Source organism: Ursus americanus, chromosome 28, assembly GCF_024610735.1.
Source record: "Ursus americanus isolate L20-20 chromosome 28, mUrsAme1.1.p, whole genome shotgun sequence".
In the NCBI taxonomy this organism is placed as follows: Eukaryota; Metazoa; Chordata; class Mammalia; order Carnivora; family Ursidae; genus Ursus; species Ursus americanus.
The window spans coordinates 27,010,219-27,035,977 of NC_142154.1; the positions used below are offsets into that span (position 1 = coordinate 27,010,219).

Genomic DNA, 25,759 nt, shown 5'->3' on the forward strand with positions numbered 1-25,759 from the left:
ATTATAAAAGTAATACAGGCTCATTATGAAAATTTATATAGCAAAGAAAAGCAGGAAAAAACAGAAAGTTGCCCATAATTTCACAAAAGACAACCACAGTTTTATATGTTTCCTTTTGTTTTTTCTTTTTGATTTTTTTCTCTATATGACTGACATTAAATTGAATTTTATTCAACTATTTTAGGCATTTTCTATATCATGAAAAATATCTTTGTAAGCATTACATTTTAAACCTTTAAAAACCATATTATTGAAAAGTTTTAACATAACAAAAAAAGACTAGGATATCAAACCCCCATGCATTTATCATCCAACCCTGATAACCATCAACCATGGCCAATCCTACCCATCCACACCTATCTTGCATAATGTATAAGCAAGTCTAAGTCATTACATAATTTCATTCATAAATGTTTTAATTTGTATCTCTAAAAAATAAGAACTTGAAAAAACAACCACAATATCATTACATCTGAAAGTAACAATAATTCCTTAGTACCATCAAGTAACTAGTATTCAAATTTCTAGAAGTATCATAAATATCTTAACATTTTTAATAGTTTTTAAAAAATTAGGATCCAACTAAGAACCATACATTATAATTGGTTACTATATCTTCCTAAGTCTCTTCTCAATCTCTTTGTTACCCCTCTGTCTCTCTTTTCTTCCTTTGCAAATTTATTTGTTGAAAAAACGTGGTTGTTTATTTTATAGTTTCCCAAAATCTAAATTTTGCTGCTTATATCCCCGTGGTGTCATTTACCATATCTTCTTTTTTTTATAATAACATTTTTTATGTTAGTCACCATACAGTACATATCTTCTTGAACTACGTATTTCCTGTAAAATGATCTAGATTCTAGAGGTCTGACAGCATATGTGAACATCATTTTTTTTAAATGGGTGAATAATTTTCTACCAGTGGAATATTTTTGGAGCTTCTGGTAGTTTTCAGTATCCGACACTATAAACCATGTTGGGATGAACATTTTGTGTACAAATCCTTGCCAGACTTCAAGTTACTTTCTAGAAGTAGAATTACAGAGCCAAAGAATGTGCAGATTTTCAGAATTCTTGATATGTATAGGCCCATTACATTAAAAAAACCCTTGAATCAATTTATAGTCCTACCTGTAGGGTAGGAGAAAACCATATTCACTGTGTGGGGGTTGGTATTACTATTCCCACTTGATAGATGAGGAAACTGAGGCTCAGGGATTGTAAAGTACTAGTCCAGTCAGGAGAGATGCAATATCCTAAGGTCTTCTGATTCCTGATAAGGTGTCCTTTCCACTAAATACACTCTTGCGTGGCATTTTTTGGGGTCCTTACTGAGGTATGAGCTGTTGTTGTTTTGGGGGGGAGGGGCAGAGGGAGGAGAGAGAGAATGTTAAGCTGGGCGTGGAGCCTGATGTGGGGCTTGAATCTCAGAACCCTGAGATCATGACCTGGACAGAAACCAAGAGTTGGAACTTAACAGACCGAGGTACCCAGGAGCCCCTGAGGTATGAGTTTTTAAAACAAGAATGGAAAATATTTTCTCAGACCATTCTTGAGACTAATAATGACCACACAAAACTTTAAAACCACCTAGTTTTGAGATGAAAATGGCTTAACCAGATTTCCTGTACTAGTCTTGAAATAGCCAGAAAGGAGGAAAGACTTCCAGAATGAATGAAACAGCATAGAAAAACCAAACCAAACCATAATGAACACTATTGAGCAGGTGGTCCTTTCTGAGCGTGGTCTCCTTCGGTTACTGGGGGCCATCAATGGTGCCTACTGAGTCTGACCAATGCTTTTCTAAACTGTTTGTGTCCTGAATCACTGCTCTGGCACTCTTCAGATGATTGCGTAACAAGATACTGAAACTAAATGGCTCTAAAGCATCAGTGCAGAAAAATTCATTTTTGCCAACTTCACAGTTTTGAGGGAAGAATGTAGAATGTGCCAATGGATGTTGGCATCAGCAGCAACACATCTTTTACACTGTAATCGTTAGGCTGAAATTATAATGTTGAGACTGTTAACCATATATAAGATGAAAAGCTTTAATGTGGACTTCTTAGAATATACATCCTGGGAAACATGCTGCTGTTGTGACTGCTCCAGAAAATGGACCTCTCCATTTATTTCACCACTTGATATTTGAAATGAGTCCCTCTGCAGCTTTTGCCACTGGAATGTATAAGCTGAAAGATATCTATCTACCTGGCTCCCTCTGTATAAAGATATCTATCTATCTATCTATCTATCTATCTATCTATCTATCTATCTATTTATCTATCTATAAATAAAGATTTGAATATATATTATATATGCTGTGTCCCATAAGGTCTGGCATGCTGTGCTTCCATTTTCATTTGTCTTAAAAACGTTAAAAAAATTTCTTCTTTGATCCATTGATTGTTCAGGACTGTGCTGTTTAATTTCCATGTATACGTAAAATTTTCAGCTTTCCTCCCATTATTGTTTTCTAGTTTCATATCATTGTGGTAGGAAAAGATATTTGATAAAAATTCCATATTCTTAAATTTGTTGAGACTTCTTTTGTGGCCTAATATATAATCCATCCAAGAAAATGTACCATGTGCACTTGAGAAGAATATATATTCTGCTGCTATTGGATAGAATGTTCTCTATATATTAGGTCCTTTGGCCTATAGCATTTAAATCTGCTGTGTCCTTATTGATTCTCTGTCTGGAAGATCTGTCTATTGTTGGGAGTGGGGTATTAAAGTCAATAACTATTATCATATTATTGTTTATTTCTTTTAGTTCTATTAGTATTTGTTTTATATATTTAGGTGCTCCAGAGTTAAGTACATAAATATTTATCACTGTTTTATCTTTTTAGACTGACCCCTTTATCATTATTCAAAGACCTTCTTTGTCCTTTTTGATATTTTTAGCTTAAAATCTATTTTGTTTGATATAAATATAGCTACCCTGCTTTCTCTTAGTTACCATTTCCTTGAAATACTTCTTTCCAACCCTTCATTCTACATATGTCCTTAATGCTAAAATGAGTCTCTCGTAGGAAGCATATGGTTGGATCTTGCTGTTTTATCCATTCAGCCACCCTGTGTGCTTTGATTAGAGAATTTAATTCAATTACACCTAAAGTAATTATTAATAAGGACTTACTATTGCTATTTTGTTGTTTTCTGATTGTTTTGTACTTTCCTTATTCCTCGCTTCTTTTCTTGCTGTCTTCCTTTGCGATCTGATGACTCTTTGAGGTGGAGTGATTTGACTCCTTTATAATAATCTTTTGTGTATCTACTACAGGTTTTCCTTTGTGGTTACCAAGAGGCCTAAATAAAATATATTTATTACATCCCACTTTATGCAGATAAGTTTGACAGCATTTAGAAACTTGATGATTTTACTTCTCCCCTGCTCACATTTTAGGTTACTGATGTTACAATTTATATTTTTTAATAGTGTGTATCCAATAACAAATTACTGTAGTTATAGTTACTTTTAACACACTTGCTTTTTAACCTTTAAACTAGGGTTGTAAGTGAATTGTGCACCACCATTGCAGGATCAGACATTCAGACTTTGCCTGTATGTTTGCTATTTCCAGTGACTACTACACATCCATGTGTTTTTGTTGTTACCCTCCTTTTGTTTCAGCTTGAAGAATGCCCTTTAGCATTTCTTGTAAGGCAGGTCTAATGGTGGTGAACTTCTTCAGCTTTTGTTTGTTTAGGAAAGGCTTTATTCTTCATTTCTGAAAGACAGCATTACCAGACACAGCATTCCTGGTTGACAGTTTTTTCTTTCCATATTTTGAAAGGCTGGGCCTTGATGTTGAACGGGACTGCAGGCTGGACTTCAGGTAGGCTGCTGGCTGGACTCTGATGCTGGGCAAGTATGCCCCCTGGGTTCTCTCGTTGTGAGGGGCTCCCAGCTATATCTCAGAGTTAGGCGGGGCTATAGGCTATGCTTTGAGGTTTCCCAGGGTCACTGTTCAGGCTTCCTGGTTATGTGTGGGGCAAGAAACTATCATCAACAGTTGGGTTGGATGCTGGCTTGGCTACCTGCCTGAGCATAGCTGTAGGATGGGCTACATGGCTGCTTGGGTTCTTTGGCTGCTCAAGACCCGAGATAATGCTGAGCAGCTGGGCAGGGATTTGCTTCCTGCTCAAGTGGGCCTATAGAACAGGCTCTACAGCCAGTACAACCTGGTGACTGAGGAACCGAATCAGGCAGAACTGCCAACAAGCTCCTTGCCTTGATGGGACTATTGGTTTAGCTCTGTGAATGGGCAGAAATGCTATCTGAGATTTCTGCTCAGGAATGCAGTCCACCAGGATTTGAGAGCTGATTGCTGTCAGTCCCCCATCCCCACCCCCACCATGTGGTTGAGCCTTGCAGATTCCCCCAGTGATCCTGAAGATTTCCCAGGGTCCTCATGAGGCAAAACCCAAGTGGGCCTCCTAGGGAGTGTCCCACAACCCAGGGGAGATGGATATTCACTTTGGGCTCTCTTTTTGCACTGGAGAAACTACAGGCTTAGAGGGACCCTCTCAGTGCTGCACTATGCCAGCCTGGGGGAAGGGTGATGTGGTCAGAGTGTTAGCTCTTCCTTTCACCCTTCTAATGCAGTTCTTCTTGGTCTCTGAGGTTCAGGGAGGGTACTTCAGTCTCACCCACCCTTAATTTCTGGTATTTTCACAATGGTATCTTATTTATGGACAGTTGTTAGCTGGTCTTCTTGTGAGGAGGACTGATGTTGGCAGGAACCTATACTGTCATCTGCTCAACAACACAGTCAACTCTATAGTACAGAACTAAGATCTTGTAAACAGAGACCTACCCCAAGGAATTACCACTGCTCCAAACAAGTAGAAGCATCATCTGTGGCCCTGTGCTTCCACTTCATAGTACAGGATGGTTGGTAATATTTTAGTGCATTCCAACCACATCTCAGCAAGGTTCTGAAGGCTTAACGTCCAAGATCAAGGGGCTGACAACGTTGAACTCCTCTGTGGACTCTCTTTGGTTTTCAGATGGCTGACCTTTTGCTGCCTCTTCACACAGCTGTCCCTCTGTACATGTGCCTACTGTTGTTAATATATGAAGGCTCAAAAGAATGATGCTATATAATATTGTGTAAACCTATGATTACTCATAGGTAATCTCTGTGTAGGTCAATTTGGCAATATGGACAAAAACACTTAATGCATATTCTTTTGACCTAGAAATTTTACTTCTTAGCATTTATTTTAAGAAAACAGTCAGTTGCAGGGAAAGATGAGTGTACGAATAGAATAAACCTACATAAGTAATAATAGGTTACTTGAAGCAAATAAATGAAATACTTGGAAAGCCAGTAAAAAGTAATTTGCAAGTTCCTATTGATTTAGAAAAATAAGTAAAAACATCATAAATATGTACAAGTATTACAGTATTTTTGTAAAAATAAAATAACCACATGTATGTACACCAAAACCAACTGAGTGACATCTTTGGGTGGAAGGATTCAAGGTAATTTTTGTGTGTTTACAAAAATACCCATTGTTCTCTTCTGTGTTTTCTGAGTTGTTTTTCTCATTGAGCACACATTATTTTTATAATTAGGAAAAAGAAGTTATTCTGAAAAGGTGAAATGAGAGAGAAACAGCCAAGCCATCTGTTATTGCAAGAGAACCCGAACACTTAAAGACACAGCAGTAGAATGAAGGTGATAAATCTGAGAGAGACTAACAAGGCAGAATCAATAAGTAGTAAAGACTGACTTTAATATTGGTTTAGTAAAGGAGTCTCTGTGAGGAGTCTGACAATGCTCAGATTGCTGGCGTACATAACTGAATGGGATATTGGTGCCACTGCTAAGGACAGAGGACACAGGAAAAGGAGTTCCTCTGGGTGGAAAGATAATGTGTTCAGTTTTGAACTTGTGGAGCCTGACGTGCCAATGCTACCTTCTGATATGTGGCTAGGGTTTGTTGGCTAGCAAAATACTAAAGTACAGTTTTATAACTTCTTGAATAGATGCCTTATATTTGATAACTTTTGATTCCAAAAGACTGATATTAGTGACTTGGACTCATCCACTTGCCTTTTGGATGTACAGTTTAATTTTCCTGTTTTGAGAGATAAATAAAAATTTCTAATTGGATATGATGAATAGAACTGTGCTTCAGCAAAAGACTTCAAAGAGCCAAAGCAATCCTGTAAAAGAAGAACAAAGATGGAGGCATGACCTCCTGTTTTCAAACTATAATACAAAGCTATAGTAACGAAAACAGTATGGTACCAGCGTAAAGACAGACACAGACCAATGGAACAGAACCGAGAACCCAGAAATAAATCCATGCATCTACAGTCCACAAATATTTGACAAGGGAGCCAAGAATACTCAATGGGGAAAGGATAGTCTCTTCAATAAATTGTGCTTGGAAAACTGGATAACCACTTGCAGAAGAATGAAACTGGACCCCAATCTTACACCATTCACAAAAAGGAACTTGAGAAGGATTAAAGATTTAAATGTAATACTTGAAACCATTTAACTCCTAGAAGGAAACACAGGGAAAAAACTCCTTGACACTGGACTTGGCAATTTTTTTTTTTTTGCATATGATACCAAAAGTATTAACAGAAGCAAACATAAAGAAGTGGGACTACATCAAGCTTAAAAGCTTCTGCACAGCAAAAGAAACAATCAACAAAATGAAAAGGCAACCTATTGAATGGTAGAAAATATTTGCAAACTATATGTCAGATAAGGGGTTAATATCCAACATACATAAATAACTCCTACAACTCACTATTAAAAACACAGATAATCTCATTAAAAAGTGGGCAAAAGACCTGAATAGACATTTTCCCAAAGAACATACAGATGGCCAACAGGTACAGGAAAAGATGCTCAATATCACTGAGCATCAGGGAAATGCAAATCAAAATCACAATGAGATACTGTGTTGTACTTCTAGGAATGGCTATTATCAAAAAGAAAGGAGATAATTTTGGCAAGGATGTCAAGAAAAGTGGAGCCTTGTACACTTTTAGTGGGAATGTACATTTGTATGGCCACTGTGGAAAACAGTACAGAGGTTCCTCAAAAAATCGAGACTAGAACTACTATATGATCCATCAATTCCACTTCTATGTATATATCTGAGGGAAATGAATCACCATCTCAAAGCAATATCTGCACTCTCATGTTCACTGCAGCATTATTTTTTTTATTTAAAATTTTTATTATGTTATGTTAGTCACCATGCAGTACATCATTAGTTTTTGATGTAGTGTTCCATGATTCATTGTTTGCATGTAACACCCAGTGCACCATGCAATACATGCTCTCCTTAATACCCATCACTGGCTTATCCCAATCCCTCACCCCCCTTCCCTCTGAAACCCTCAGTTTGTTTCCCAGGGTCCATAGTCTCTCGTGGTTCACTCCCCCTTCTGTTTACCACCCCTTCATTGTTCCCTTCCTTCTCCTACTGATCTCCCTGCTGTTCCTTATGTTCCACAAATGAGTGAAACCATATGATAATTGTCTTTCTCTGCTTGACTTATTTCACTTAGCATAATGTCCTCCAGTCCCATCCATGTTGCTGCAAATGTTGGGTAATTGTTCTTTCTGATGACTGAGTAATATTCCATTGTATATATGGACCACATCTTCTTTATCCATTCATCTGTTGAAGGGCATCTCAGCTCCTTCCAGAATTTATCACTGCAGCATTATTGAGAATAGCCAATACATGGAAACAACTCTAAGTGTCTATCAATGGTCTATCAATGGATGAATGGATAAAGAAAATGTGGTGTGTGTTTGACTGTGTGTGTCTGTATGTGCATAATGGAATATTATCCAAAAAAGGAAGGAAATCCTGCCATTTGCAACCACTGATGGACCTTGAAGACATTATGCTAAGTAGAAGAAGTTAGATGGTAAAAGACATATACTGTATGATATCTCTTACATGTAGAATCTAAAAAAGCTGAACTTCTAGAAATAAAGAATAGAATGGTAGTTACTAAGGCCTGGGGGCTAGGGGAAATGAGATGTTGGTCAAGGGTATACGGATAAAACTTCCATTTGTAAGATGAATACGTTTTGGGGATGCAATGTACAGCATGGTGACTATAGTTGACAATACTATATCACGTACTTGAAAGTTGCTAAGAGAGTAGCTTTTAAATGTCTCACCACACGCACATAAAAGGTAATCACGTAAGGTGATGGAGGTGTTAACTAACCTTATTGTGGTAATTATTTTGTAGTATATTTGTATCAAATCATCACATTGTACACCTTAAACTTATACAATATTATATATCAACCATATCTTGAGAAAGCTGGAAAAAATAGAACTGTGGAGCTTCAGTGTTGGTCCATTTCCTGAGCAAATTTCAAATCAGTATTTTTTCGAATTGCGATCTGCTTCTATCCTACAAACAATACCGCTTTCATAGAACTGTGCTAAACACTGTAACTGCCAATATTTTCACTTTATAGAAAAAAGTTCTGATTTTTGACAGCCAAACAATAATATTTGGATATTCTGTTAAAGGTCCTTTTATTTGTTTTTGTATCCCAGGACCTTGTACGGTATCTGACACAAGGTGCTACAGGTGAACATTGCATGAACTGATAAATGTTCTGAGAATCCCTTAGATCTAGACACTTGACCGAACCACGTAAAATAATGAGAATAAAAAGTGGTATTACCATCTCTGTTAGAAATCCTCTTGCCTCTTTTATGCCAGACGAGGAGAAGGAAGAGACATATGTCTGGGTGGTGTGCTCTGTTCCAGCTCCACTTCTGGAGCACAGACCAGAGAACAGCACCAAAGACTGTGCTGGAACTCTCTCTGTCCAGCCTTACAACTCTACCAATATAAACTGACAAAAAATTCCAGGTTATGGTGGGGAGTGGAGTGAGATTTCTTGTCAGTATATCTGAGAGGTGAGAAAGCAAGCATGGAAACAATTAGACATGTTCTGTTTGCTCCACTGGGCAGGTCTAAACTACAGTTTGTGGTTCTACACATAGCCATCATGGAGCCAACTTACAATGCATTCTATATAAGAAAACAACCTTCACCAAAAGTGGTTCAAGTCAGAGAAAGAGTGGCAGAGTTTTCTTTTAAAGGACTGTGATTGTCCATCATCCTTTTTAAGTTATATGAGATTTGGTTTGGCAGATTACCAGTTATTTTTTTCCCCAATACCTTCCTCCTTTATGAAGGATCTGGTAACTATAATAATATATGTGAAAATGTATGTACTTTCTCCTGCAAAGCCCATTAGAATTACATTGAAGCCTTTGGCTGGTCCTTCAATCTCATCACAGCCAAGGCATGGACAAGAATGCAGGGTTGCTGCATCACAGGGTAGCCCAAAGGAGAATGCTGGAACAGAATGGCATGTGTCAGCAGAGAGGGCTAGGTTCTACAGTGACCTAAGGAGATGGGGAAATTGAATGGGATCAAGCAACTGAGAGAAAGGCCAGGGAGGGTAAAAGTCAAGTGCTGTAAGATAAGTGGTTGTGAATCCAAAGGGCCTAGTACTCTCTAGCAATAAATATGCTTGCGGAAGCAGACAGATAGAAGGGAAAAGTGAACAAAATAATCAAGGGGAAGAAAGATATCGAATGAAACAACTATTCTCAAGAAAGCAAGTTGGTACAGCCACTCTGGAAAACAGTGTGGAGGTCCCTTAAAAAGTTAAAAATTGAGCTACCCTATAATCCAGCAATTGCACTACTGGATATGTACCCCAAAGATACAGATGTAGTGAAGAGAAGGGCCATATGCACCCCAATGTCCATAGCAGCATTGTCCACAATAGCTAAATCGTGGAAGGAGCCGAGATGCCCTTCAACAGATGACTGGATTAAGAAGTTGTGGTCCATATATACAATGGAATATTACTCAGCCATCAAAAAGAATGATTTCTCAACATTTTTTGCAACATGGATGGGACTGGAGCAGATAATGCTAAGTGAAATAAGTCAAGCAGAGAAAGACAATTATAATATGGTTTCACTCATTTATGGAACATAAGAAGTAGGAAGATCGGTAGGAGAAGAAAGGGAAGAAGAAAGTGGGGGTAAACAGAAAGGGGAATGAAACATGAGAGACTATGGACTCGGGAAACAAACTGAGGGCTTCAGAGGGGAGGGGAGGTGGGGGAATGGGATAGGCTGGTGATGGGTATTAAAGAGGGCACGTATTGCATGGTGCACTGGGTGTTATATGCAAGTAATGAATCATGGAACTTTACATCAAAAACTGGGGATGTACTGTATGGTGACTAACATAATATAATAAAAAATATTATAAAAAAAAGAAAGCACTGCAAAACACCAGAGGAAATTTATGAACTCTTCTGAGGCAAATGCAGAAGAGGACATTCTCTTTTCTCCTATTGACCTACAATAAGCTTCAGAGCAACAAACTGCATGGATTTTGGAAACCAGAGATCAGTGCTGATCACAGAAAAGTTGCTGATAGGTAGGGCAGGTAACTGATTAACACCAGATGGAACCCTACGGGGAAATTAAATGTCCTACCTGATTCAAGGTTCATGAGGGAAAAAGAGTTCAGATGTCCGAATAGAAGTAAATTTCCCTGGAGAAAGGGTGACCTTTGAAGAGAACAGGGTTGACCTTGAAGAGGCGTCAGAAATTGCTACATTTGTGTAGTGGAAAGCACACAGGTTTTGGAAGTCCAGCTAGACCTGAGTTTCGATCTCAAATCTCCTACCTACTTTTAAATTCATCTATTACGTAAACTTAGGCAAAGCACTTAACCTCTCTGAGCAATTCCCCCACCTACAAAGTCTGAATTAGAAGTCCTACACCTACAGGGCTGCAAAGCCTCCAATACAATATCTGACACATACCGAGTGCTCCATAAATGGAAGCTATTACTGTTTTAAGTCTGAACCAAATTTAAAAACAGAGATGACCTGACATAGGGGAATTCTCAGAAATTCTTGAGTTGGGAAATAGTTGACAGAAAGTTATGAAAGCTTGGACACTATATATTCTGATATCAAATATTTAAATATCAAGAATGACAGATGAGCTCTAATTGTATTGCTTTTCATTAAGAGGACTTTTCTTCTCTGTGGTACAAAATGTAATGTATTTTCCACCAAAAATTTATGGATGGTGTTGTGAGAACCAGTGCTATCACATGGGCACTGAGATTTAAATAATTTTAATATAACATTTTTTTTTTAAAGGAAGAAAAAAGTTTGAAGAAATCTAGCAGTTTTACCTGATAAGGTCCTGAACTCGACTGTTAAAAGCATCACCTTGTGAGGGTTTGTTTTTCATTTCCTGTGTCGATATTTTTGGTGTAGCTGGCTGGCTGTTTCCTTCTGGTCGATTGGCAGTCAGGCAGCTAAAAACCACAGCACTGACTTTGAGAAGTCCAGTTGTCAAACCTTCAAAAACTTGCTTATTTGTATTTCTTCCCAAAATAGCATTATTTTCATCTGGAACATAAACCTAAATGGAAAAAAATACAGTAACTGTATTTCAGTAAAACCACCAGAAATGGATGGAGATAATTTGGAAACTTTCTGGAATCATAAGTAATTTTGAAATTGTCGAGGTGGTAGCTAAATGTTTGAGTGTTGGTTCTGAAGTGAGGTTGCTGAGTTCAAGTCTCAGCTTTGTCTTTGTTAGTTGAGTGACCTTGGACGGGTTACTACTTCCAAGCTTCATTTTCTCACATAAAACAGGGACAACGACAGTGCCTCTATCTTAGGGTTCTTGTGAGGATTAAGTAAGCTAATCCACATAAAATGCTTAGCTCATGCCGAGGCATATAGTAAGTACTCAATACATTTTATTTATCCAAATGAACAAATTATATTAAAAACTTGTATAAGCCCAGAAAATGAACCAATTGGTAAACTGACAGCAGCATTGTTTTCTTGTTAAAGTGAATCCTAAAAATATCTAATCTAAATTTCCCTATTAAAATGAACTTTGTATTATCACAAAATGGCAAAACAGTTTTTTTCCTAATGTATAGGGTCATAGTTGGCTATCTTTGTGTATAGTTTACAGGAAGTAACATGGTTAAAAGTTGGGACTAGGAATTAGAACCTGGGCTCAGGTTTTGGCTCTGCAGCTATATGGTCTTAGACAAGTTCCTTAACCTTTCTGTGTCTCAGTTTCCAGTTGTAAAATGAGGATAATCATAATCATAGCAGTAAATCAACCTGTGTAAATTCTTAGAACAATGTCTGGTACGTAGGTAAGCCTCATTGACATGTTATCTGCTACTACAATTGCTACTCTTACTATGATTCCTACTATTACCAGGAGTAAATACTGTGTATGAACATCAGCTCTCACAGAGAAGGATGACTTAAGAAGTACAACGGCTAGATACATAATTACCAGGCTGGGAGCTCTGTGCCCTTGTTCTGTGATTCTGGCTACTTAAAGGCTCACTCTCCCCAGGAAGAGGAGGGGCTGCCTCCTGAAGGCCTTACTACCAAGAAAGGGGCAGAGACAATAAGCTAACGGTGGGAAGAAAGGAGTCTGGACTTGGAATCAGATGGTACTGTATTCAAGATCCAGTTTTTCCTCTAGCAGATTACATGACTCTGTAACTTTACATTTCTGAGACTTGGTTTCCATATCTGCCTACCTGCTGGGACTACTATAAAGTTCAAATAAGATGATGAAGGGGAAAACACCTGGCAAACTATTACACTTCACAAATGCACTTACTTGGTAACAATCAGCCTTTGCTTATCCTCACTCTATACTTGCACCCGTTCTATCAGAAGATACAGGAACGAAGGATCACTTGGATTAAAAAAGAGGATCTTTATAAACACAAGCGAATGTTCCTTCCATTCCTTTTGTTGTTGTTAATTTAGACATTCCATGAAAATCACTTTCCTGAGACTAGCCTGTTTAAGACTGTTGCCCATAAGTTATCTCCGACCACTGAGCCATTCCAAAGCCCAAGTAATTAGAGAATCTTTCTGCAGTGTGTGCTCCAGTTAACTGATTAAAGTTCCCTTTGAAACTCTATAGCAGTTGTAAAACAGTCACAGAAACTTCTTCAGACTGTGACTAGTGTAACCTAGCCTGTCCCAATACAGAAGGTGGTATATGATGAATGGAGTTTGAACCTAGGATTTCTTATGTCTGAATGAGGAGGTTATGCTAGAGTGAAAAACTCCTCAAAAATGTCAGTGGCTTCAAACAATAAAGCTGTATTTTTCATTCACATGACATGTCATGTCAGGCTGCCTGGGGCTCTGCTCTGCCTCCCTGTTATCCTTTCTCTGGAGCCCAGGTGGCAAAGCAACCACCATTTATAGCAACAATGACCAAGAGAACTTTCTAAGACGATCAAAGTGTTTCAGTCTACACTGTTTTATACCTGCACTAGTCACGTGTGGCTTTTGAGCACTGCAAATGTGGGTAAGGTGACACAGGGACTCAATTTTTAATTTCAATTAATTTTAATAGTGGCTAGTGTATTGGACAGTATGGAGCACTGCAGGTTACAGTGGCAGAGAACAAAAAAGATCTCTGCAAGGTCCTGCATCAACATGAAATGCATTATCTGAAAGGGACACCATTTTTGCTCACAGTTTATTGGCTAGAACTAATCACACAGTCCAACCCACCACAAGGGAACCAAGAAATGTCATCCTACTATGTACTTGGAAAGAGGGAGAGAAGAAGAACATTTGGTCCACAATGCTATTGACTGCATGGTATTGTTTCTTCCATTATGACTATACATAGATTATTCATAGTGAAGCTATTTAGCATATGATTATATTTACTTTCTTATACAAATTTTTGGTTTTAGTAGGGTAACTTTTTTCGTATGCTGAATCTCCTATTTATCTGTCATTAATTCATTGTCAACCCTTCTGATTAAAGTGGAATTTCCTCTCAAGTTCAAACACATCAGGGATTGTTGGTTCTTTTTAGCCCCCTCAGTGGAGACATTCTTCCTGAAACGTACCACACCCCTGCACTAACTTGGCCTGCTTGCTCTGTAAGCCTACTACACGACTCTCGTTTTGAGACTGTCCTTCATCTTCATCTTAAGAATTCCTCCTACCCCTTTCTGGGTTAGATTGCCTTTATTTCTTGGATTCCACATCTTCTTTTTCTTCTCATTCTCTCATTTTGTTGAGGAATATATTCCAACAACTGCCTAAGAAAGGATGCAGCACTGGGTGTTATATGCAACTGAGGAATCATTGAACACTACATCAAAAACTAATGATGTACTATATGGTGGTTAACTTAATATAATAATAATAAAAAAAAGAAAGGGTGGCTGTACCAACTTGCATTCCTACCAACCACTCTGGAAAACAGTGTGGAGGTCCCTTAAAAAGTTAAAAATTGAGCTACCCTATGACCCAGCCAAAGATACAGACGTAGTGAAGAGAAGGGCCATATGCACCCCAAAGTTCATAGCAGCATTGTCCACAATAGCCAAATCGTGGAAGGAACCGAGATGCCCTTCAACAGATGACTGGATTAAGAAGTTGTGGTCCATATATACAATAGAATATTACTCAGCTATCAGAAAGAACGAGTTCTCAACATTTGCTGCAACATGGACGGCACTGCAGGAGCTAATGCTAAGTGAAATAAGTCAAGCAGAGAAAGACAATCATCATATGATTTCTCTCATCTATGGAACATAAGAACTAGGAAGATTGGTAAGGGAAGAAAAGGGATAAAGAAAGGGGGGGTAATCAGAAGGGGGAATGAAGCAGACTATGGACTCTGAGAAACAAACTGAGGGCCTCAGAGGGGAAGGGGGTGGGGGAATGGGATAGGCTGGTGATGGGTAGTAAGGAGGGCACGTATTGCATGGTGCAGTGGGTGTTATACGCAACTAATGAATCATCGAACTTTACATCAGAAACTAGGGATGTACTGTATGGTGACTAACATAATATAATAAAAAAACATTAAAAAAAAAGGGTGCATGGGAAGAAAAATTTTGAGACCGGTGTGTCTGTAAATATCTTTCTTTCATCCTGATATGTGAATGATAGTTTGGCTGAAAGGAGAATTCTTGGTTGGAACTAATTTTCCTTTGGAGTTTGAAAGAGTGCTCTCCTGTTTCCAACTTCAAGCACTGTTGTTAAGAGGTCCAATCGAATTCCTAATGGTTTTGTACATGGCCTGTTTCGTCCTTTCTGTGAACTTTTAGGAACTTCTTATCCCTGATTTCCTGTGTCTTGGTATAGGTCTTTCTTCTTCTTCGTGTGTGTGTGTGTGTGTGTGTGTGTGTGTGTGTGTGTGTGTAAAAACTCAGTGGTCTTTTTAATCTGAAAACCACTTTTCACTTATGGGGAGATTTCTTGCATTATTTCTTTGCTAATTTCCTCCCATTCATTTTCTCTGTTGGACTTTGGTTCTGAACGGAGCCTGTAATATTCTTATATTTTGTTTTCTCCTGTTTTTCATCTCTTTGTTTTTTGTTCTACTTCTTAGGTGATTTCCTTAACTTTATTTTCCAGTCCTTCTACTAAGTTTTTCATCTGTTACATTTCTACTTTTCAGGAGCTCTTTTTTTTTTTTTAAGATTTATTTATTTGAGAAAGAGAGAGAGCAGCATGTGTGGGGGAGGGCTAGAGGGAGAGGGAGAGAGAGAATCTCAAGCAGACTCTGCACTGAGCACAGAGCCCTATCTGGGGCTCATTCCTACCACCCTGAGAGATCATGACCCGAGCTGAAACCAAGAGATGGACACTAACCTGACTGAGCCACCCAGGTGCCCCAAATTTCAGCTCTTTTTGGCTTCCTATATGTTTTGTTTTTATAGTTTGTTTTATGGATACAATATTTCTCATCTCTGTGAAATTATACTTTTTTAAAATTTTATTTTGTTTCCTACATGGTTTCTCCTATGAACTCCTATGAGTTCTTTCTCTATACTTTAGGTTGTAAGCTTTCCTTAAATATGTGGTCATGTGGGGCTTTCTGTTCATACTCAAGACTGATACATAGATTAGTGTATTGAAATCTTGATCCAGTCACAAACTGGATACAAACTCAAGGGCTTCAACTTGGGTGACTAAACAGAGACCTAGCTTTCCCACTGGGGAATCCCAAATATTAGTATTTATATGTCTGTTCTCTCAGAAGAGTTAGTTTCATAAGAATGAAATCCTGTATCTTCCAAGCCTGGAGTATATAAGATGGCTTGCCCAGTTTTGCAGAGATTCATAGAAGAAGGAGGTTTAGTGTCTCATTAATTAAGGAACAGATTTTCATTTAATCATCTTGTTTTTGTACGACTTTTTGTGGCTGTAGATGTGTCCCCGTGCCTGGAGTAACTCTGGTTCAAATGCTCGTCTTCTGCCACATTTGTGAGGAGGAGGCACTTGGCTATTCATATGGCAGATGAAATCTAGGGCATCTAAACTGTCTCTTATTTAGACTGTCAACAATTACCCTCTTTCCAGCCCCACTTTCATCCTCATTTTCTGAGAAACCTGGTGACTCTAATTCTTGAGCTTTCTGGGGTTCTGTGGCACAAATTTTCTTCTGGCTTTTTCTTCCTGCTAATTTAGGTTTTAGCTTTTAGGTAACTGTCTTCCAACTATCTGCTTTACAGATTAAAACATATTTACTTTCCTTTTCTTCCCATTCTCTTTGTTTTTGAGGATTCAGGCCTGTATCTATCTACTGTAATATTAGTGGGGCCCCCAGGCAGAGAAAATGTAACTTGTGTGTTCAAATTGGACACATTTTAAAATTAACTCAATAAACCCACCAAAGACGTAACTTTCTTTTTCTTTTATATGCTACAGAGAGAATATGAGAAATACATTTCTCGGTAATATCAGGGTTCTTCATCATCACAAATTTTCATAATCCTTTCTTTTAGAGTAACTTGTACTGCTTTTCATCAAGTATTTCAAATAAAACACTATGCATGTGTATTTGGCAATCTTTCACTCAATTAGAAGTACTTTATCCGCTAATTACATCTTTAAAGACTATAGTTGAGAATTAAGAAAAAATTAAAAAATAATCTGAGATCCCAAAATTAATGTCATTTATTTAATCACTTGCTTAGCTGATGTTTACATATCTATTTAATAAGTGGTCAAGGGATCAGAGTGATGCTCTGTTCACCTTAAGGGTCATTCAGACCCCACAGACTCTGATTTTACAAAATACTGTAACAGGCTGTGGTTTCGTGGCTTATAGAAGAACAGAAAGAACAATAGAAAAGAGAAAAGTGGTGACCATTTTAGAAGCAGGCAGTAGCAAAATGCGACACCAATTCTGGAAACACAAAAAAGGACATACATGAGTGCAAAAGGCCCCTCAATGTGACTCAGTTATTACTAAGACTCGCTCATCTTTATTTCTTCTGATATTATTACTTACTACATATCACTATAACTGCTAATGCTCGAAATGACAACCTAAAGATAGCCCCCCAAAAAGGGGGGCTAAATTATGAGCCATACTCATTGGGAGGGGGTAAGAGAAGGAAGGATGGAGACTAAGTTTTTCTACTAAGCCAAAAATGCTTAAGCAGTTTTCTTATATCACATTTAAGTTTGACAGATTAATAATTCAAGTTCAGAGATATCAAAGACATGCTAGTTAACAGAAGGTCTAGGACTTGAACCTGAGTTTATGAGACTTTAAAGGCCATGTGCTTTCTCTTACCCCACACTGACCTCCTCCCATTGGGTATCTCTTTTACTGAGGATTCTGTAGAAACTCTGTCTCTGGTGGAGGGAAGTGTAAATTGGTCATGGGCCAAACACTGTTTTTCTGATGGCTCCTCCATTAAAAAAAAAAGAATTCTGTAAGAGCTTTATCTTGGCCAAAGGGCAAGAAAATATTATATTTAAGGGTTGTTGGGATAATTCTGGGTTAAATGTACTAATCTCATTATTCAGAAACTGTCAATGTGGTTTGAGCATCAAATGTCACTTCTTCATCAGCCCCAAGAAAATAAGCTCAGTGTAAAGTAAAGCAGATATATTTTTATGATATTCTTATATTCTCTGTCCACCTCTGACAACTTTTGATTTTCTACTTCATTGGGGCTTTCTACTTAATTTTAGAAACACCATTTGGCAGTTTCTCATAAAGTAAACACAAATTGAAAAACTTCTCTAACAATCTGACAGTTAGATAAAGAGCCTCGTGGCCTGCAGGAGCCAGGCTTCCCTTGTTAGACTTGCTGCACTGAGTCCTGGGACTTCAGACCTACGTCTAAAGGCCCTCACTGTACTGAACAGTCTTTTAATTTCTCCTCATAATTTCCTAGTTTCCAACAGTCTATGTTAGCCTGACATTCAGTTCAGTCTCTCATCATATTTTTCCATAGAATTGTGTGCATGTAGATGTGTGTTTTCTCATTTAGTATTGATCCCTTCACTGCTGAGAACAGTTTCCCTTTGCTTGTAATCTTTGGTGAAGTCTTTTTTTGTCTCATCAGGACATTTTATTCAAATGGTCACAGAAATTTTCCTTATCCTTGTATATAGATTTTTCTTTTGCTGGTTTTAAGTCATTTAACAGCAACGCTTTGATAGGAAACCAAAGTTTGATTAGTAAAGAATTTCTTTTCTTTTTTTAGAAGATTTTATTTATTTGGGACGCCTGGGTGGCTCAGTTGTTAAGCATCTGCCTTCGGCTCAGGGCGTGATCCCGGCGTTCTGGGATCGAGCCCCACATCGGGCTCCTCCGCTGGGAGCCTGCTTCTCCCTCTCCCACTCCCCCTGATTGTGTTCCCTCTCTCACTGCCTGTCTCTCTCTCTGTCAAATAAATAAATAAAATCTTAAAAAAAAAGATTTTATTTATTTATTCATGAGAGAGAGAGAGAGAGGGAGGCAGGCAGAGGAGAGCGAGAAGCGGGACAGGGAGCCCGATGAGGGACTCAATCCCAGGAAACCTGGGATCACAACATGAGCTGAAGGTAGATGCTTAACCAACTGAACCACCCAGGCACCCACAGGAAAGAATTTCAAAACTCCCTAAATTAAGGTAAGGAGGGACTTATCTTCAGTGAGACTAAAAGGTTTTTTCTGTCTTTAAAAAGAAACTTGCAGGAGAAGGTATCTATACTGTAAGGATAATGTATTCAGAGCAATACTCTGTGCTGTTATTTTGTCTAGTTGGATATCACTGTTACTTGCCAGAGGTAAAATAACTCATTAGCAGCCTGCTCTTTGGGACATTTAGTGGATGAAAGGCACACCTAGAGTTCTGATACATGTTTATAGACCAACACTGGAGTTTGAACTTCCTTCCAGCACAGTTGCTTGGCCAAGGGCACATTGCAAGTTGAGCGCCCTGTCCTTTAGGAAAGGTGTGCTAGCAAAATCCTCCCCTCCCCCGTGCTCACTGCCCTGATCTGCACACCTGGCTTACCTGAATCTGGAACACATTCCATCCTGGGGTGGGTGGTCTGTGAAGGGCAGGGGAAGGTTACCTTCCCAGCATGCAGCAGTGCTTGTAACTATGTACCAGGCCTGGCCTGGGAAAAAACAGAGCTATGTAGCTTTTGGCTCTTCTGAATCTGTCACTCCTGAGGCAGAAATCTAAAACCACAATTTTTCTCCAATGGATTAAAGGTATTTCCTTTAGCATATTTCCTAAGAATACACCGGTGTGGTCATTATCTTATAGTAGCAAATTACAAATTGATTTCATTACATATTCTTACTACAAAATGTCCCTTTCCTCTCAAAAGATATTTGACCTTAGTAAAATCTGCAGATATTTCATATAGTTTTAGATCTAGAAAGAATCTCACAATCAAATTTTTTCATTTTATATTTGAGGAAACCATGGTCTAGAAGAGGAGACTTTCCTGAACGTAAAGAAACCACCAGGGTTGGAATAAGTACAGTGAAGCTTCTATAAACCTACTCCAAGGAGAAATCCAATACTTACAGGACCAAGCCCTGAGGCAAAGAGTTTCAGCAAAATTAAATTAAAAGTCATTATCACTTTTAAAAGGCAAATTCACATTCTTTATCTACCACTATCTCACACTACCAAAGTAGTTTCAAAAACTTTCTACATTCCTTTTCAAAATACAGAAAGATGCTTTTTTTAGTAGTACAAATCCAGCCTTCTGTAACGTGACTCCATGAGAGAGAAAATTAACTTGGTAATCCAGTGGTAATTCTATCCAACTGATTTCTAGTATTGTGAAGTTGGGTTTATGTATTTTTAAGTTGTATAGTGTATTTGTTCACAATGGTCAGTATATGAATTAAGTTCACCGAGAACCAATAGGAGACTGTTTAGAAATAAAGGCTTAACTCAAAAACCAAGAAAAATCTCAAATAAACAACCTAACCTTATATCTAAAGGAGCTAGAAAAAGAACAAATGAAGCCTAAAGCCAGCAGAAGGAAGGAAATAATAAAGACCAGAGCAGAAATAAATGAAAGAGAAACTAAAAAAATGATAGAAAAAGTCAATGAAACTAGGAGCTGGTTCTTTGAAAAAATTAATAAAAATGATAAACCTCTAGCCAGACTTATCAAAAAGAAAAGAGAAAGGACCCAAATAAATAAAATCACAATGGAGAGAGGAGAAATAACAACCAACACCACAGAAATACAAACAATTACAGAGAATATTATGAAGAACTAACTATATGCCAACAAATTGGACAGCCTGGAAGAAATGGATAAAAACTCCCAACAAACAAAAGTCCAGGACCAGATGGCTTCACAGGTGAATTTTACCAAATATTTAAAGAAGAATTCATACCTATTCGTCTCAAACTATTCCAAAAAATAGAAAAGGAAGGAAAACTTCCAAATTCATTCTATGAGGCCAGCATTACCCTGATACAAACCAGGTAAAGACTCCACTAAAAAGAAGAACTAAAAGCCAACATCCCTGATGAACACAGATGCAAAGATTCTCAATAAAATACTAGCAAACTGAATCCAATAATACATTAAAAGACTCATTCACCACGATCAAGTGGGACCTATTATTCAATACCCACCAATCAATCAACATGATACACCACATTAATAAAAGAGAGGATAAGAACCATATGATCATTTCATGAGATGCAGAAAAAGCATCTGACAAAGTACAACATCCACTTATGATAAAAAACCCTCAACAAAGTAGGTTTAGAGAGAATAACTCAACATATTTCAACATAATAAAGGCCATATATGAAAAATCCACAGCTAATATCATCCTCAATGGGGGAAAACCTGAGAGCCTTTCCTCTATGGTCAGGAACAAGAAAGGGATGTCTACTCTTAACCACTGTTATTTAACGTACTACTGGAGATCCTAGCCATAGCAATGAGAAAATGAAGTGAAATAAAAGGCATCCAAATTGGCAAGGAAGAAGTAAAACTTTCACTATTTGCAGATGACATGCTACTCTATATAGAAAACCTGAAAGACTCTTCCAAAAAACTGCAAGAACTGATTCACGAATTCAGTAAAGTCGTAGGATACAAAATCAATGTACAGAAATCTGTTGTATTTCTATACACAATGAAGCAGCAGAAAGAGAAATTAAGAAATCAATCTATTTACAATTGCACCAAAACCAGTCAGATACCTAGGAATAAACCTAACCAAGGAGGTGAAAGACTTGTACTCTGAAAACTATAAACACTGATGAAAGATATTAACATGACACAAAGAAATGGAAAAACATTTCATGCTCATGGATTGGAAGAACAAATATTGTTAAAATATTTGTCCATACCACCCATAGCAATCTACACATTTAATGCAATCCCTATTAAAATATCAAAGCATTTTTCACACAGCTGGAACAAACAATCCTGAAATCCTAAACAATCCTAGAACAAAAGACCCCGAATAGCCAAAGCAACCTTGGAAAAGAAAAGCAAAGTTGGAGGCATCACAATTCTGGACTTCAAGTTAGATTATAGAACTGTAGTGATCAAGACAATATGGTACTGGCACAAAAACAGACACACAGATCAATGGATTAGAATAGAAAACCCAGAAATGAACCCATAACTATATGGTCAGTTAGTCTTCAACTAAGTAGGAAAGATTATCCAAATGGAAAAAGACAGTCTCTTTACTTTAGCAAATGATGTTGGGAAAACTGGAGAGCAACATGCAAACGAATGAAACTGGACCACGTCCTTATACCAGACACAAAAGTAAATTCAAAATGGCTAAAGACTTAAATGTGAGGCCTGATACCATAAAAATCCTAGAGGAGAACGCAGACAGTAACCTCTTTGACATTGGCCCCAGCATCTTTCTAGGTATGTCTCCTGAGGCAAGGGAAACAAAAGCAAAAATAAACTACTGGGACTTCATCAAAATAAAAAGCTCTGCTTAGCAAAGGAAACAATCAACAAAACTAAAAGGCAACCTATGGAATCGGAGAAGATATTTGCAAATGACATATTCAATAAAGGGTTAGTATCCAAAAATATAAAGAACTTATACAACACCAAAAACAAATAATACAATTAAAAAATGGGCAAAGACATGAACAGATACTTCTCCAAAGAAGACACACAGATGGCTGACAGACATGGAAAGATGTTCAACATCACTCATCATCAGGGAAATGCAAATTAAAACTACAACGAGATATCACACCTATCAGAATGGCTAAAATCAACAACACAAGAAACAACAGGTGTTGGTGAGGATGTGGAGAAAGGAGAACCCTCCTACACTGTTAGTGGGAATGCAAACTGGTGCAGCCACTCTGGAAAACAGTATGTAGGTTCCTCCAAGTTAGAAATAGAACTACCCTGTGATCCAGCAATTGTACTATGAGGTATTTACCCAAAGAATACAAAATACTAACTCAAAGGGATACATGCACCTGATGTACAATAGCCAAATTATGGAACAGCCCAAGTGCCCATCAGCTGATGAATAGATAAAGAAGATGTGGTATATACATACAGTGGAATATTATTTGGTCACAAAAGAATGAAATCTTGCCATTTACAATGACATGAATGGATCTAGAGAGTATAATGCTAAGTAAAATAAGCCAGTCTGAGAAACACCGTATGATTTCACTCATATATGGAATTTAAGAAACAAAACAAACTAAGGGGAAAAAAAGAACAGAGAGGGAGGCAAACCAAGAAATAGACTTGTAAGTATAGAGAACAAACTGATGGTTACCAGACTGGAGGTGGTTGGTGGGATGGGTGAAATAGGTGATAGGGAATAAAGAGTGCACTTGCTGTGATGAGTACCAGGTGTTGTATAGAAGTGACGAATCACTATGTTGTACACCTGAAACTAACATTACACTGTATGTTAACTAACTGAAACTTAAAAGCTTAAAAAAAAAAAAAAGAAGAAGAAAGTGCCTCTCAAGACAGTGTCAGTTAAGGAAAAAAGGGCAAAAAATGTGGAAGGGTTCCAATAGCAGAAGAGGTTTCTATATAGTTGGCACCATTTTATTTCCTTTAGCTACTGTCATTAGACGTACAACAGTTTCTTCCCCATTGATATTTTATAAAACATCTATGCTTAGTATTTTTATGCATAAAAACAGAACTAATGAAAGATATTTACCCTGATGATTTACTCATCTTTGAAGTATAAAAACAAATAGGAATGGCTAATGGTTTTCAACATCTTTTTAAAATTCTACAAATAATATTGACTATATTAAAGAGAACATTACATTTTATCCCAAATATTATTTCTCTTTCTAATACATTTGTTACTTCTAGTCTCTGTTTACATATTTTATACAAAGTCCTAAATAATATAGTTTTAGCAAACTTTAGAGTACATGCTTCAGTGGCCATGATGCTTGGAAATGTCTTGGTTTTAAATGTTGAATCATACCATTCTTCTGCTCCAAACACTCCCTGGCTTCTTACCTCTTGTAAACTAAAAGCTTAAAACTGCATAATGGCCAACAAAGCCTTTCTTGATCTGTCTATTGCTTCAGTTACTTCTCTAAATTCATATACTGTACTCTGTCTCTTTCTCTCGTCTCTATTCAAATGCCACCCTATTCTTAAGCCTTTGTAGACTACCTTCTTAAGTAACATTCTTCTCTCCCAAACCATTTTCTCTTTACTGTTTACTCAGCTTTATTTTTGCTTCATTGCAATGGTCATCTCCTAAAATGTATTTCCTCTTTCCCCCAACTAGAATATAAGCTCCATAAGGGCAAGCCTTTGTTTTGTTCACTTCTCCGTTCTTGGGCCTAAAACAACATTGACTACATAGTATAGGCGCTCAAAAAATATTTGTTGATTGCATGTAGATATTGATTTTCAATGAAAAAAACTTTGCCATCCAATGACTGTGACTCATTCAGGAGGTCCAAGTTATCAATAAAACCAGCACTTAAAAATATATATGTATAGTACGTAGTCACCTTGGGTACATTTGTAAAGTAAGTAAGAGAACAAAGGAATTTTGCAGATTACTCCTTGTCCACACAATATCCTACTTCTTCTTCACCTCTTATTCCTCTTTCAGTTGCTGCAGTCTACGTGATACATCTTCTGTCTTCCCCGCCCACAACATAAATTTTATGCCTCAACTGAGCCCCTGGGAATGCTCTGCTTTATTACATTAACCACAATGCATTTTAAATGTCTCTTACCTGTCCTTCCTACTAGACTGTGAGCTACTATTTGCCTCTATACTTCCAGTGCCTATGGTCTAGTTTGTGCTCCTAAACTTTCGTGGAAAGAAAGATTGAGTACGTTCTAGAGGCATTTATAAAGTAGCTTTGGTATGCTGAGAGTACTTTGCTGGGATCCTGGAGGCCCGAGTCTCAGTCTAGCTTACCCACTAATGCCAGCATGACCTGTGTGTCTCCAGTTCCTCTTCTATAAAATCAGGGAATTCAGCTTTCGCTAATATTTACTGAGAGTCTACTGGGAGTAAGATGGTGAATGAAGTGTTTTTATATGCATTTGTCTCATTAAATGTTTACAGCGACCTTCTAATATATCTATTATTTTCCCTTTATGCAAATGGGAAAACAGAAGCTCAGAAAGGTTAAGCGAGTTGCATAAGATTATGGTCAGTAAATGATGGAATAGTTTCTCAAATCTCAATCATTGGATTCTATGTTTAGTGATTTATCCCCCTCAACATCATTGTATCTTTCTGGTACGAGGTTAGACTGGTTAATTTCTAAGGCCTCCTTTAATCCTCTATGATTCTGTAGGACTTTATTTATGATCATGAAGTTATCTAAGTAAAGTCATCTATCTGGAATACAAACAAGAACCAGGAAATAACAAGAACAATGAAAAAGGAGCTGGAAGCAGGCATACTGATGTCAGTGAGAAAACAGTTAACCAGTGAAAACAGAGGTAAAATAATGATACTACCACTTAGGAAATTATATAATAATAATGCTAAATAGAAGAACTTGAAGAAGAATCAGAGACCCTCAGAGTTGGACAGCTCCATAATTAGGTCAGTATCTGGTTAATCTTCTCAAACAATAGAGGGATTTCTTAATATGGGTCTGACATCCTTAGCCACAGAGTGCTCATCAAGGCAGGCCTTTCCAATTTTATATAGTTCTAATTATTGTGTTTAAGGCAATGTCTGTCCCTGCCCCCAGCCCTGTTAGCTCCTCACCAACCCACTGGTCATTGGTCTCTTCATTCCTCTGTGGCAATTGGAACAGGAGTACTCCCCTTTCCCTAGGAGAAACATTCAGAAATTTCAAAACAGCTCTCATGTATACTGAGTCCTAGTTTCTTCATTTGTTTCTTACATGGCATGGTTTACACTTC

At 37.7% G+C, this 25,759-nt stretch overlaps 1 protein-coding gene and 1 pseudogene across 8 annotated transcripts in view; one reads left to right on the top strand and one right to left on the bottom strand.

Moving 5' to 3' along the window:
• The window catches only part of SCAPER (S-phase cyclin A associated protein in the ER), a 514,000-nt gene that overhangs the window by 63,347 nt on the left and 424,894 nt on the right, over positions 1 to 25,759 (bottom strand). For all 8 annotated transcript variants that reach the window (XM_045795116.2, XM_045795115.2, XM_087856756.1 and 5 more), the window contains one exon: positions 11,263 to 11,495. In XM_045795116.2, the coding sequence (XP_045651072.2) occupies positions 11,263 to 11,495 (233 nt within the window). The remainder of the gene's footprint in view (positions 1 to 11,262; positions 11,496 to 25,759) is intronic.
• LOC148107582 (basigin pseudogene) overlaps positions 12,238 to 25,759 on the top strand; it is a 34,920-nt pseudogene continuing 21,398 nt past the window's right edge.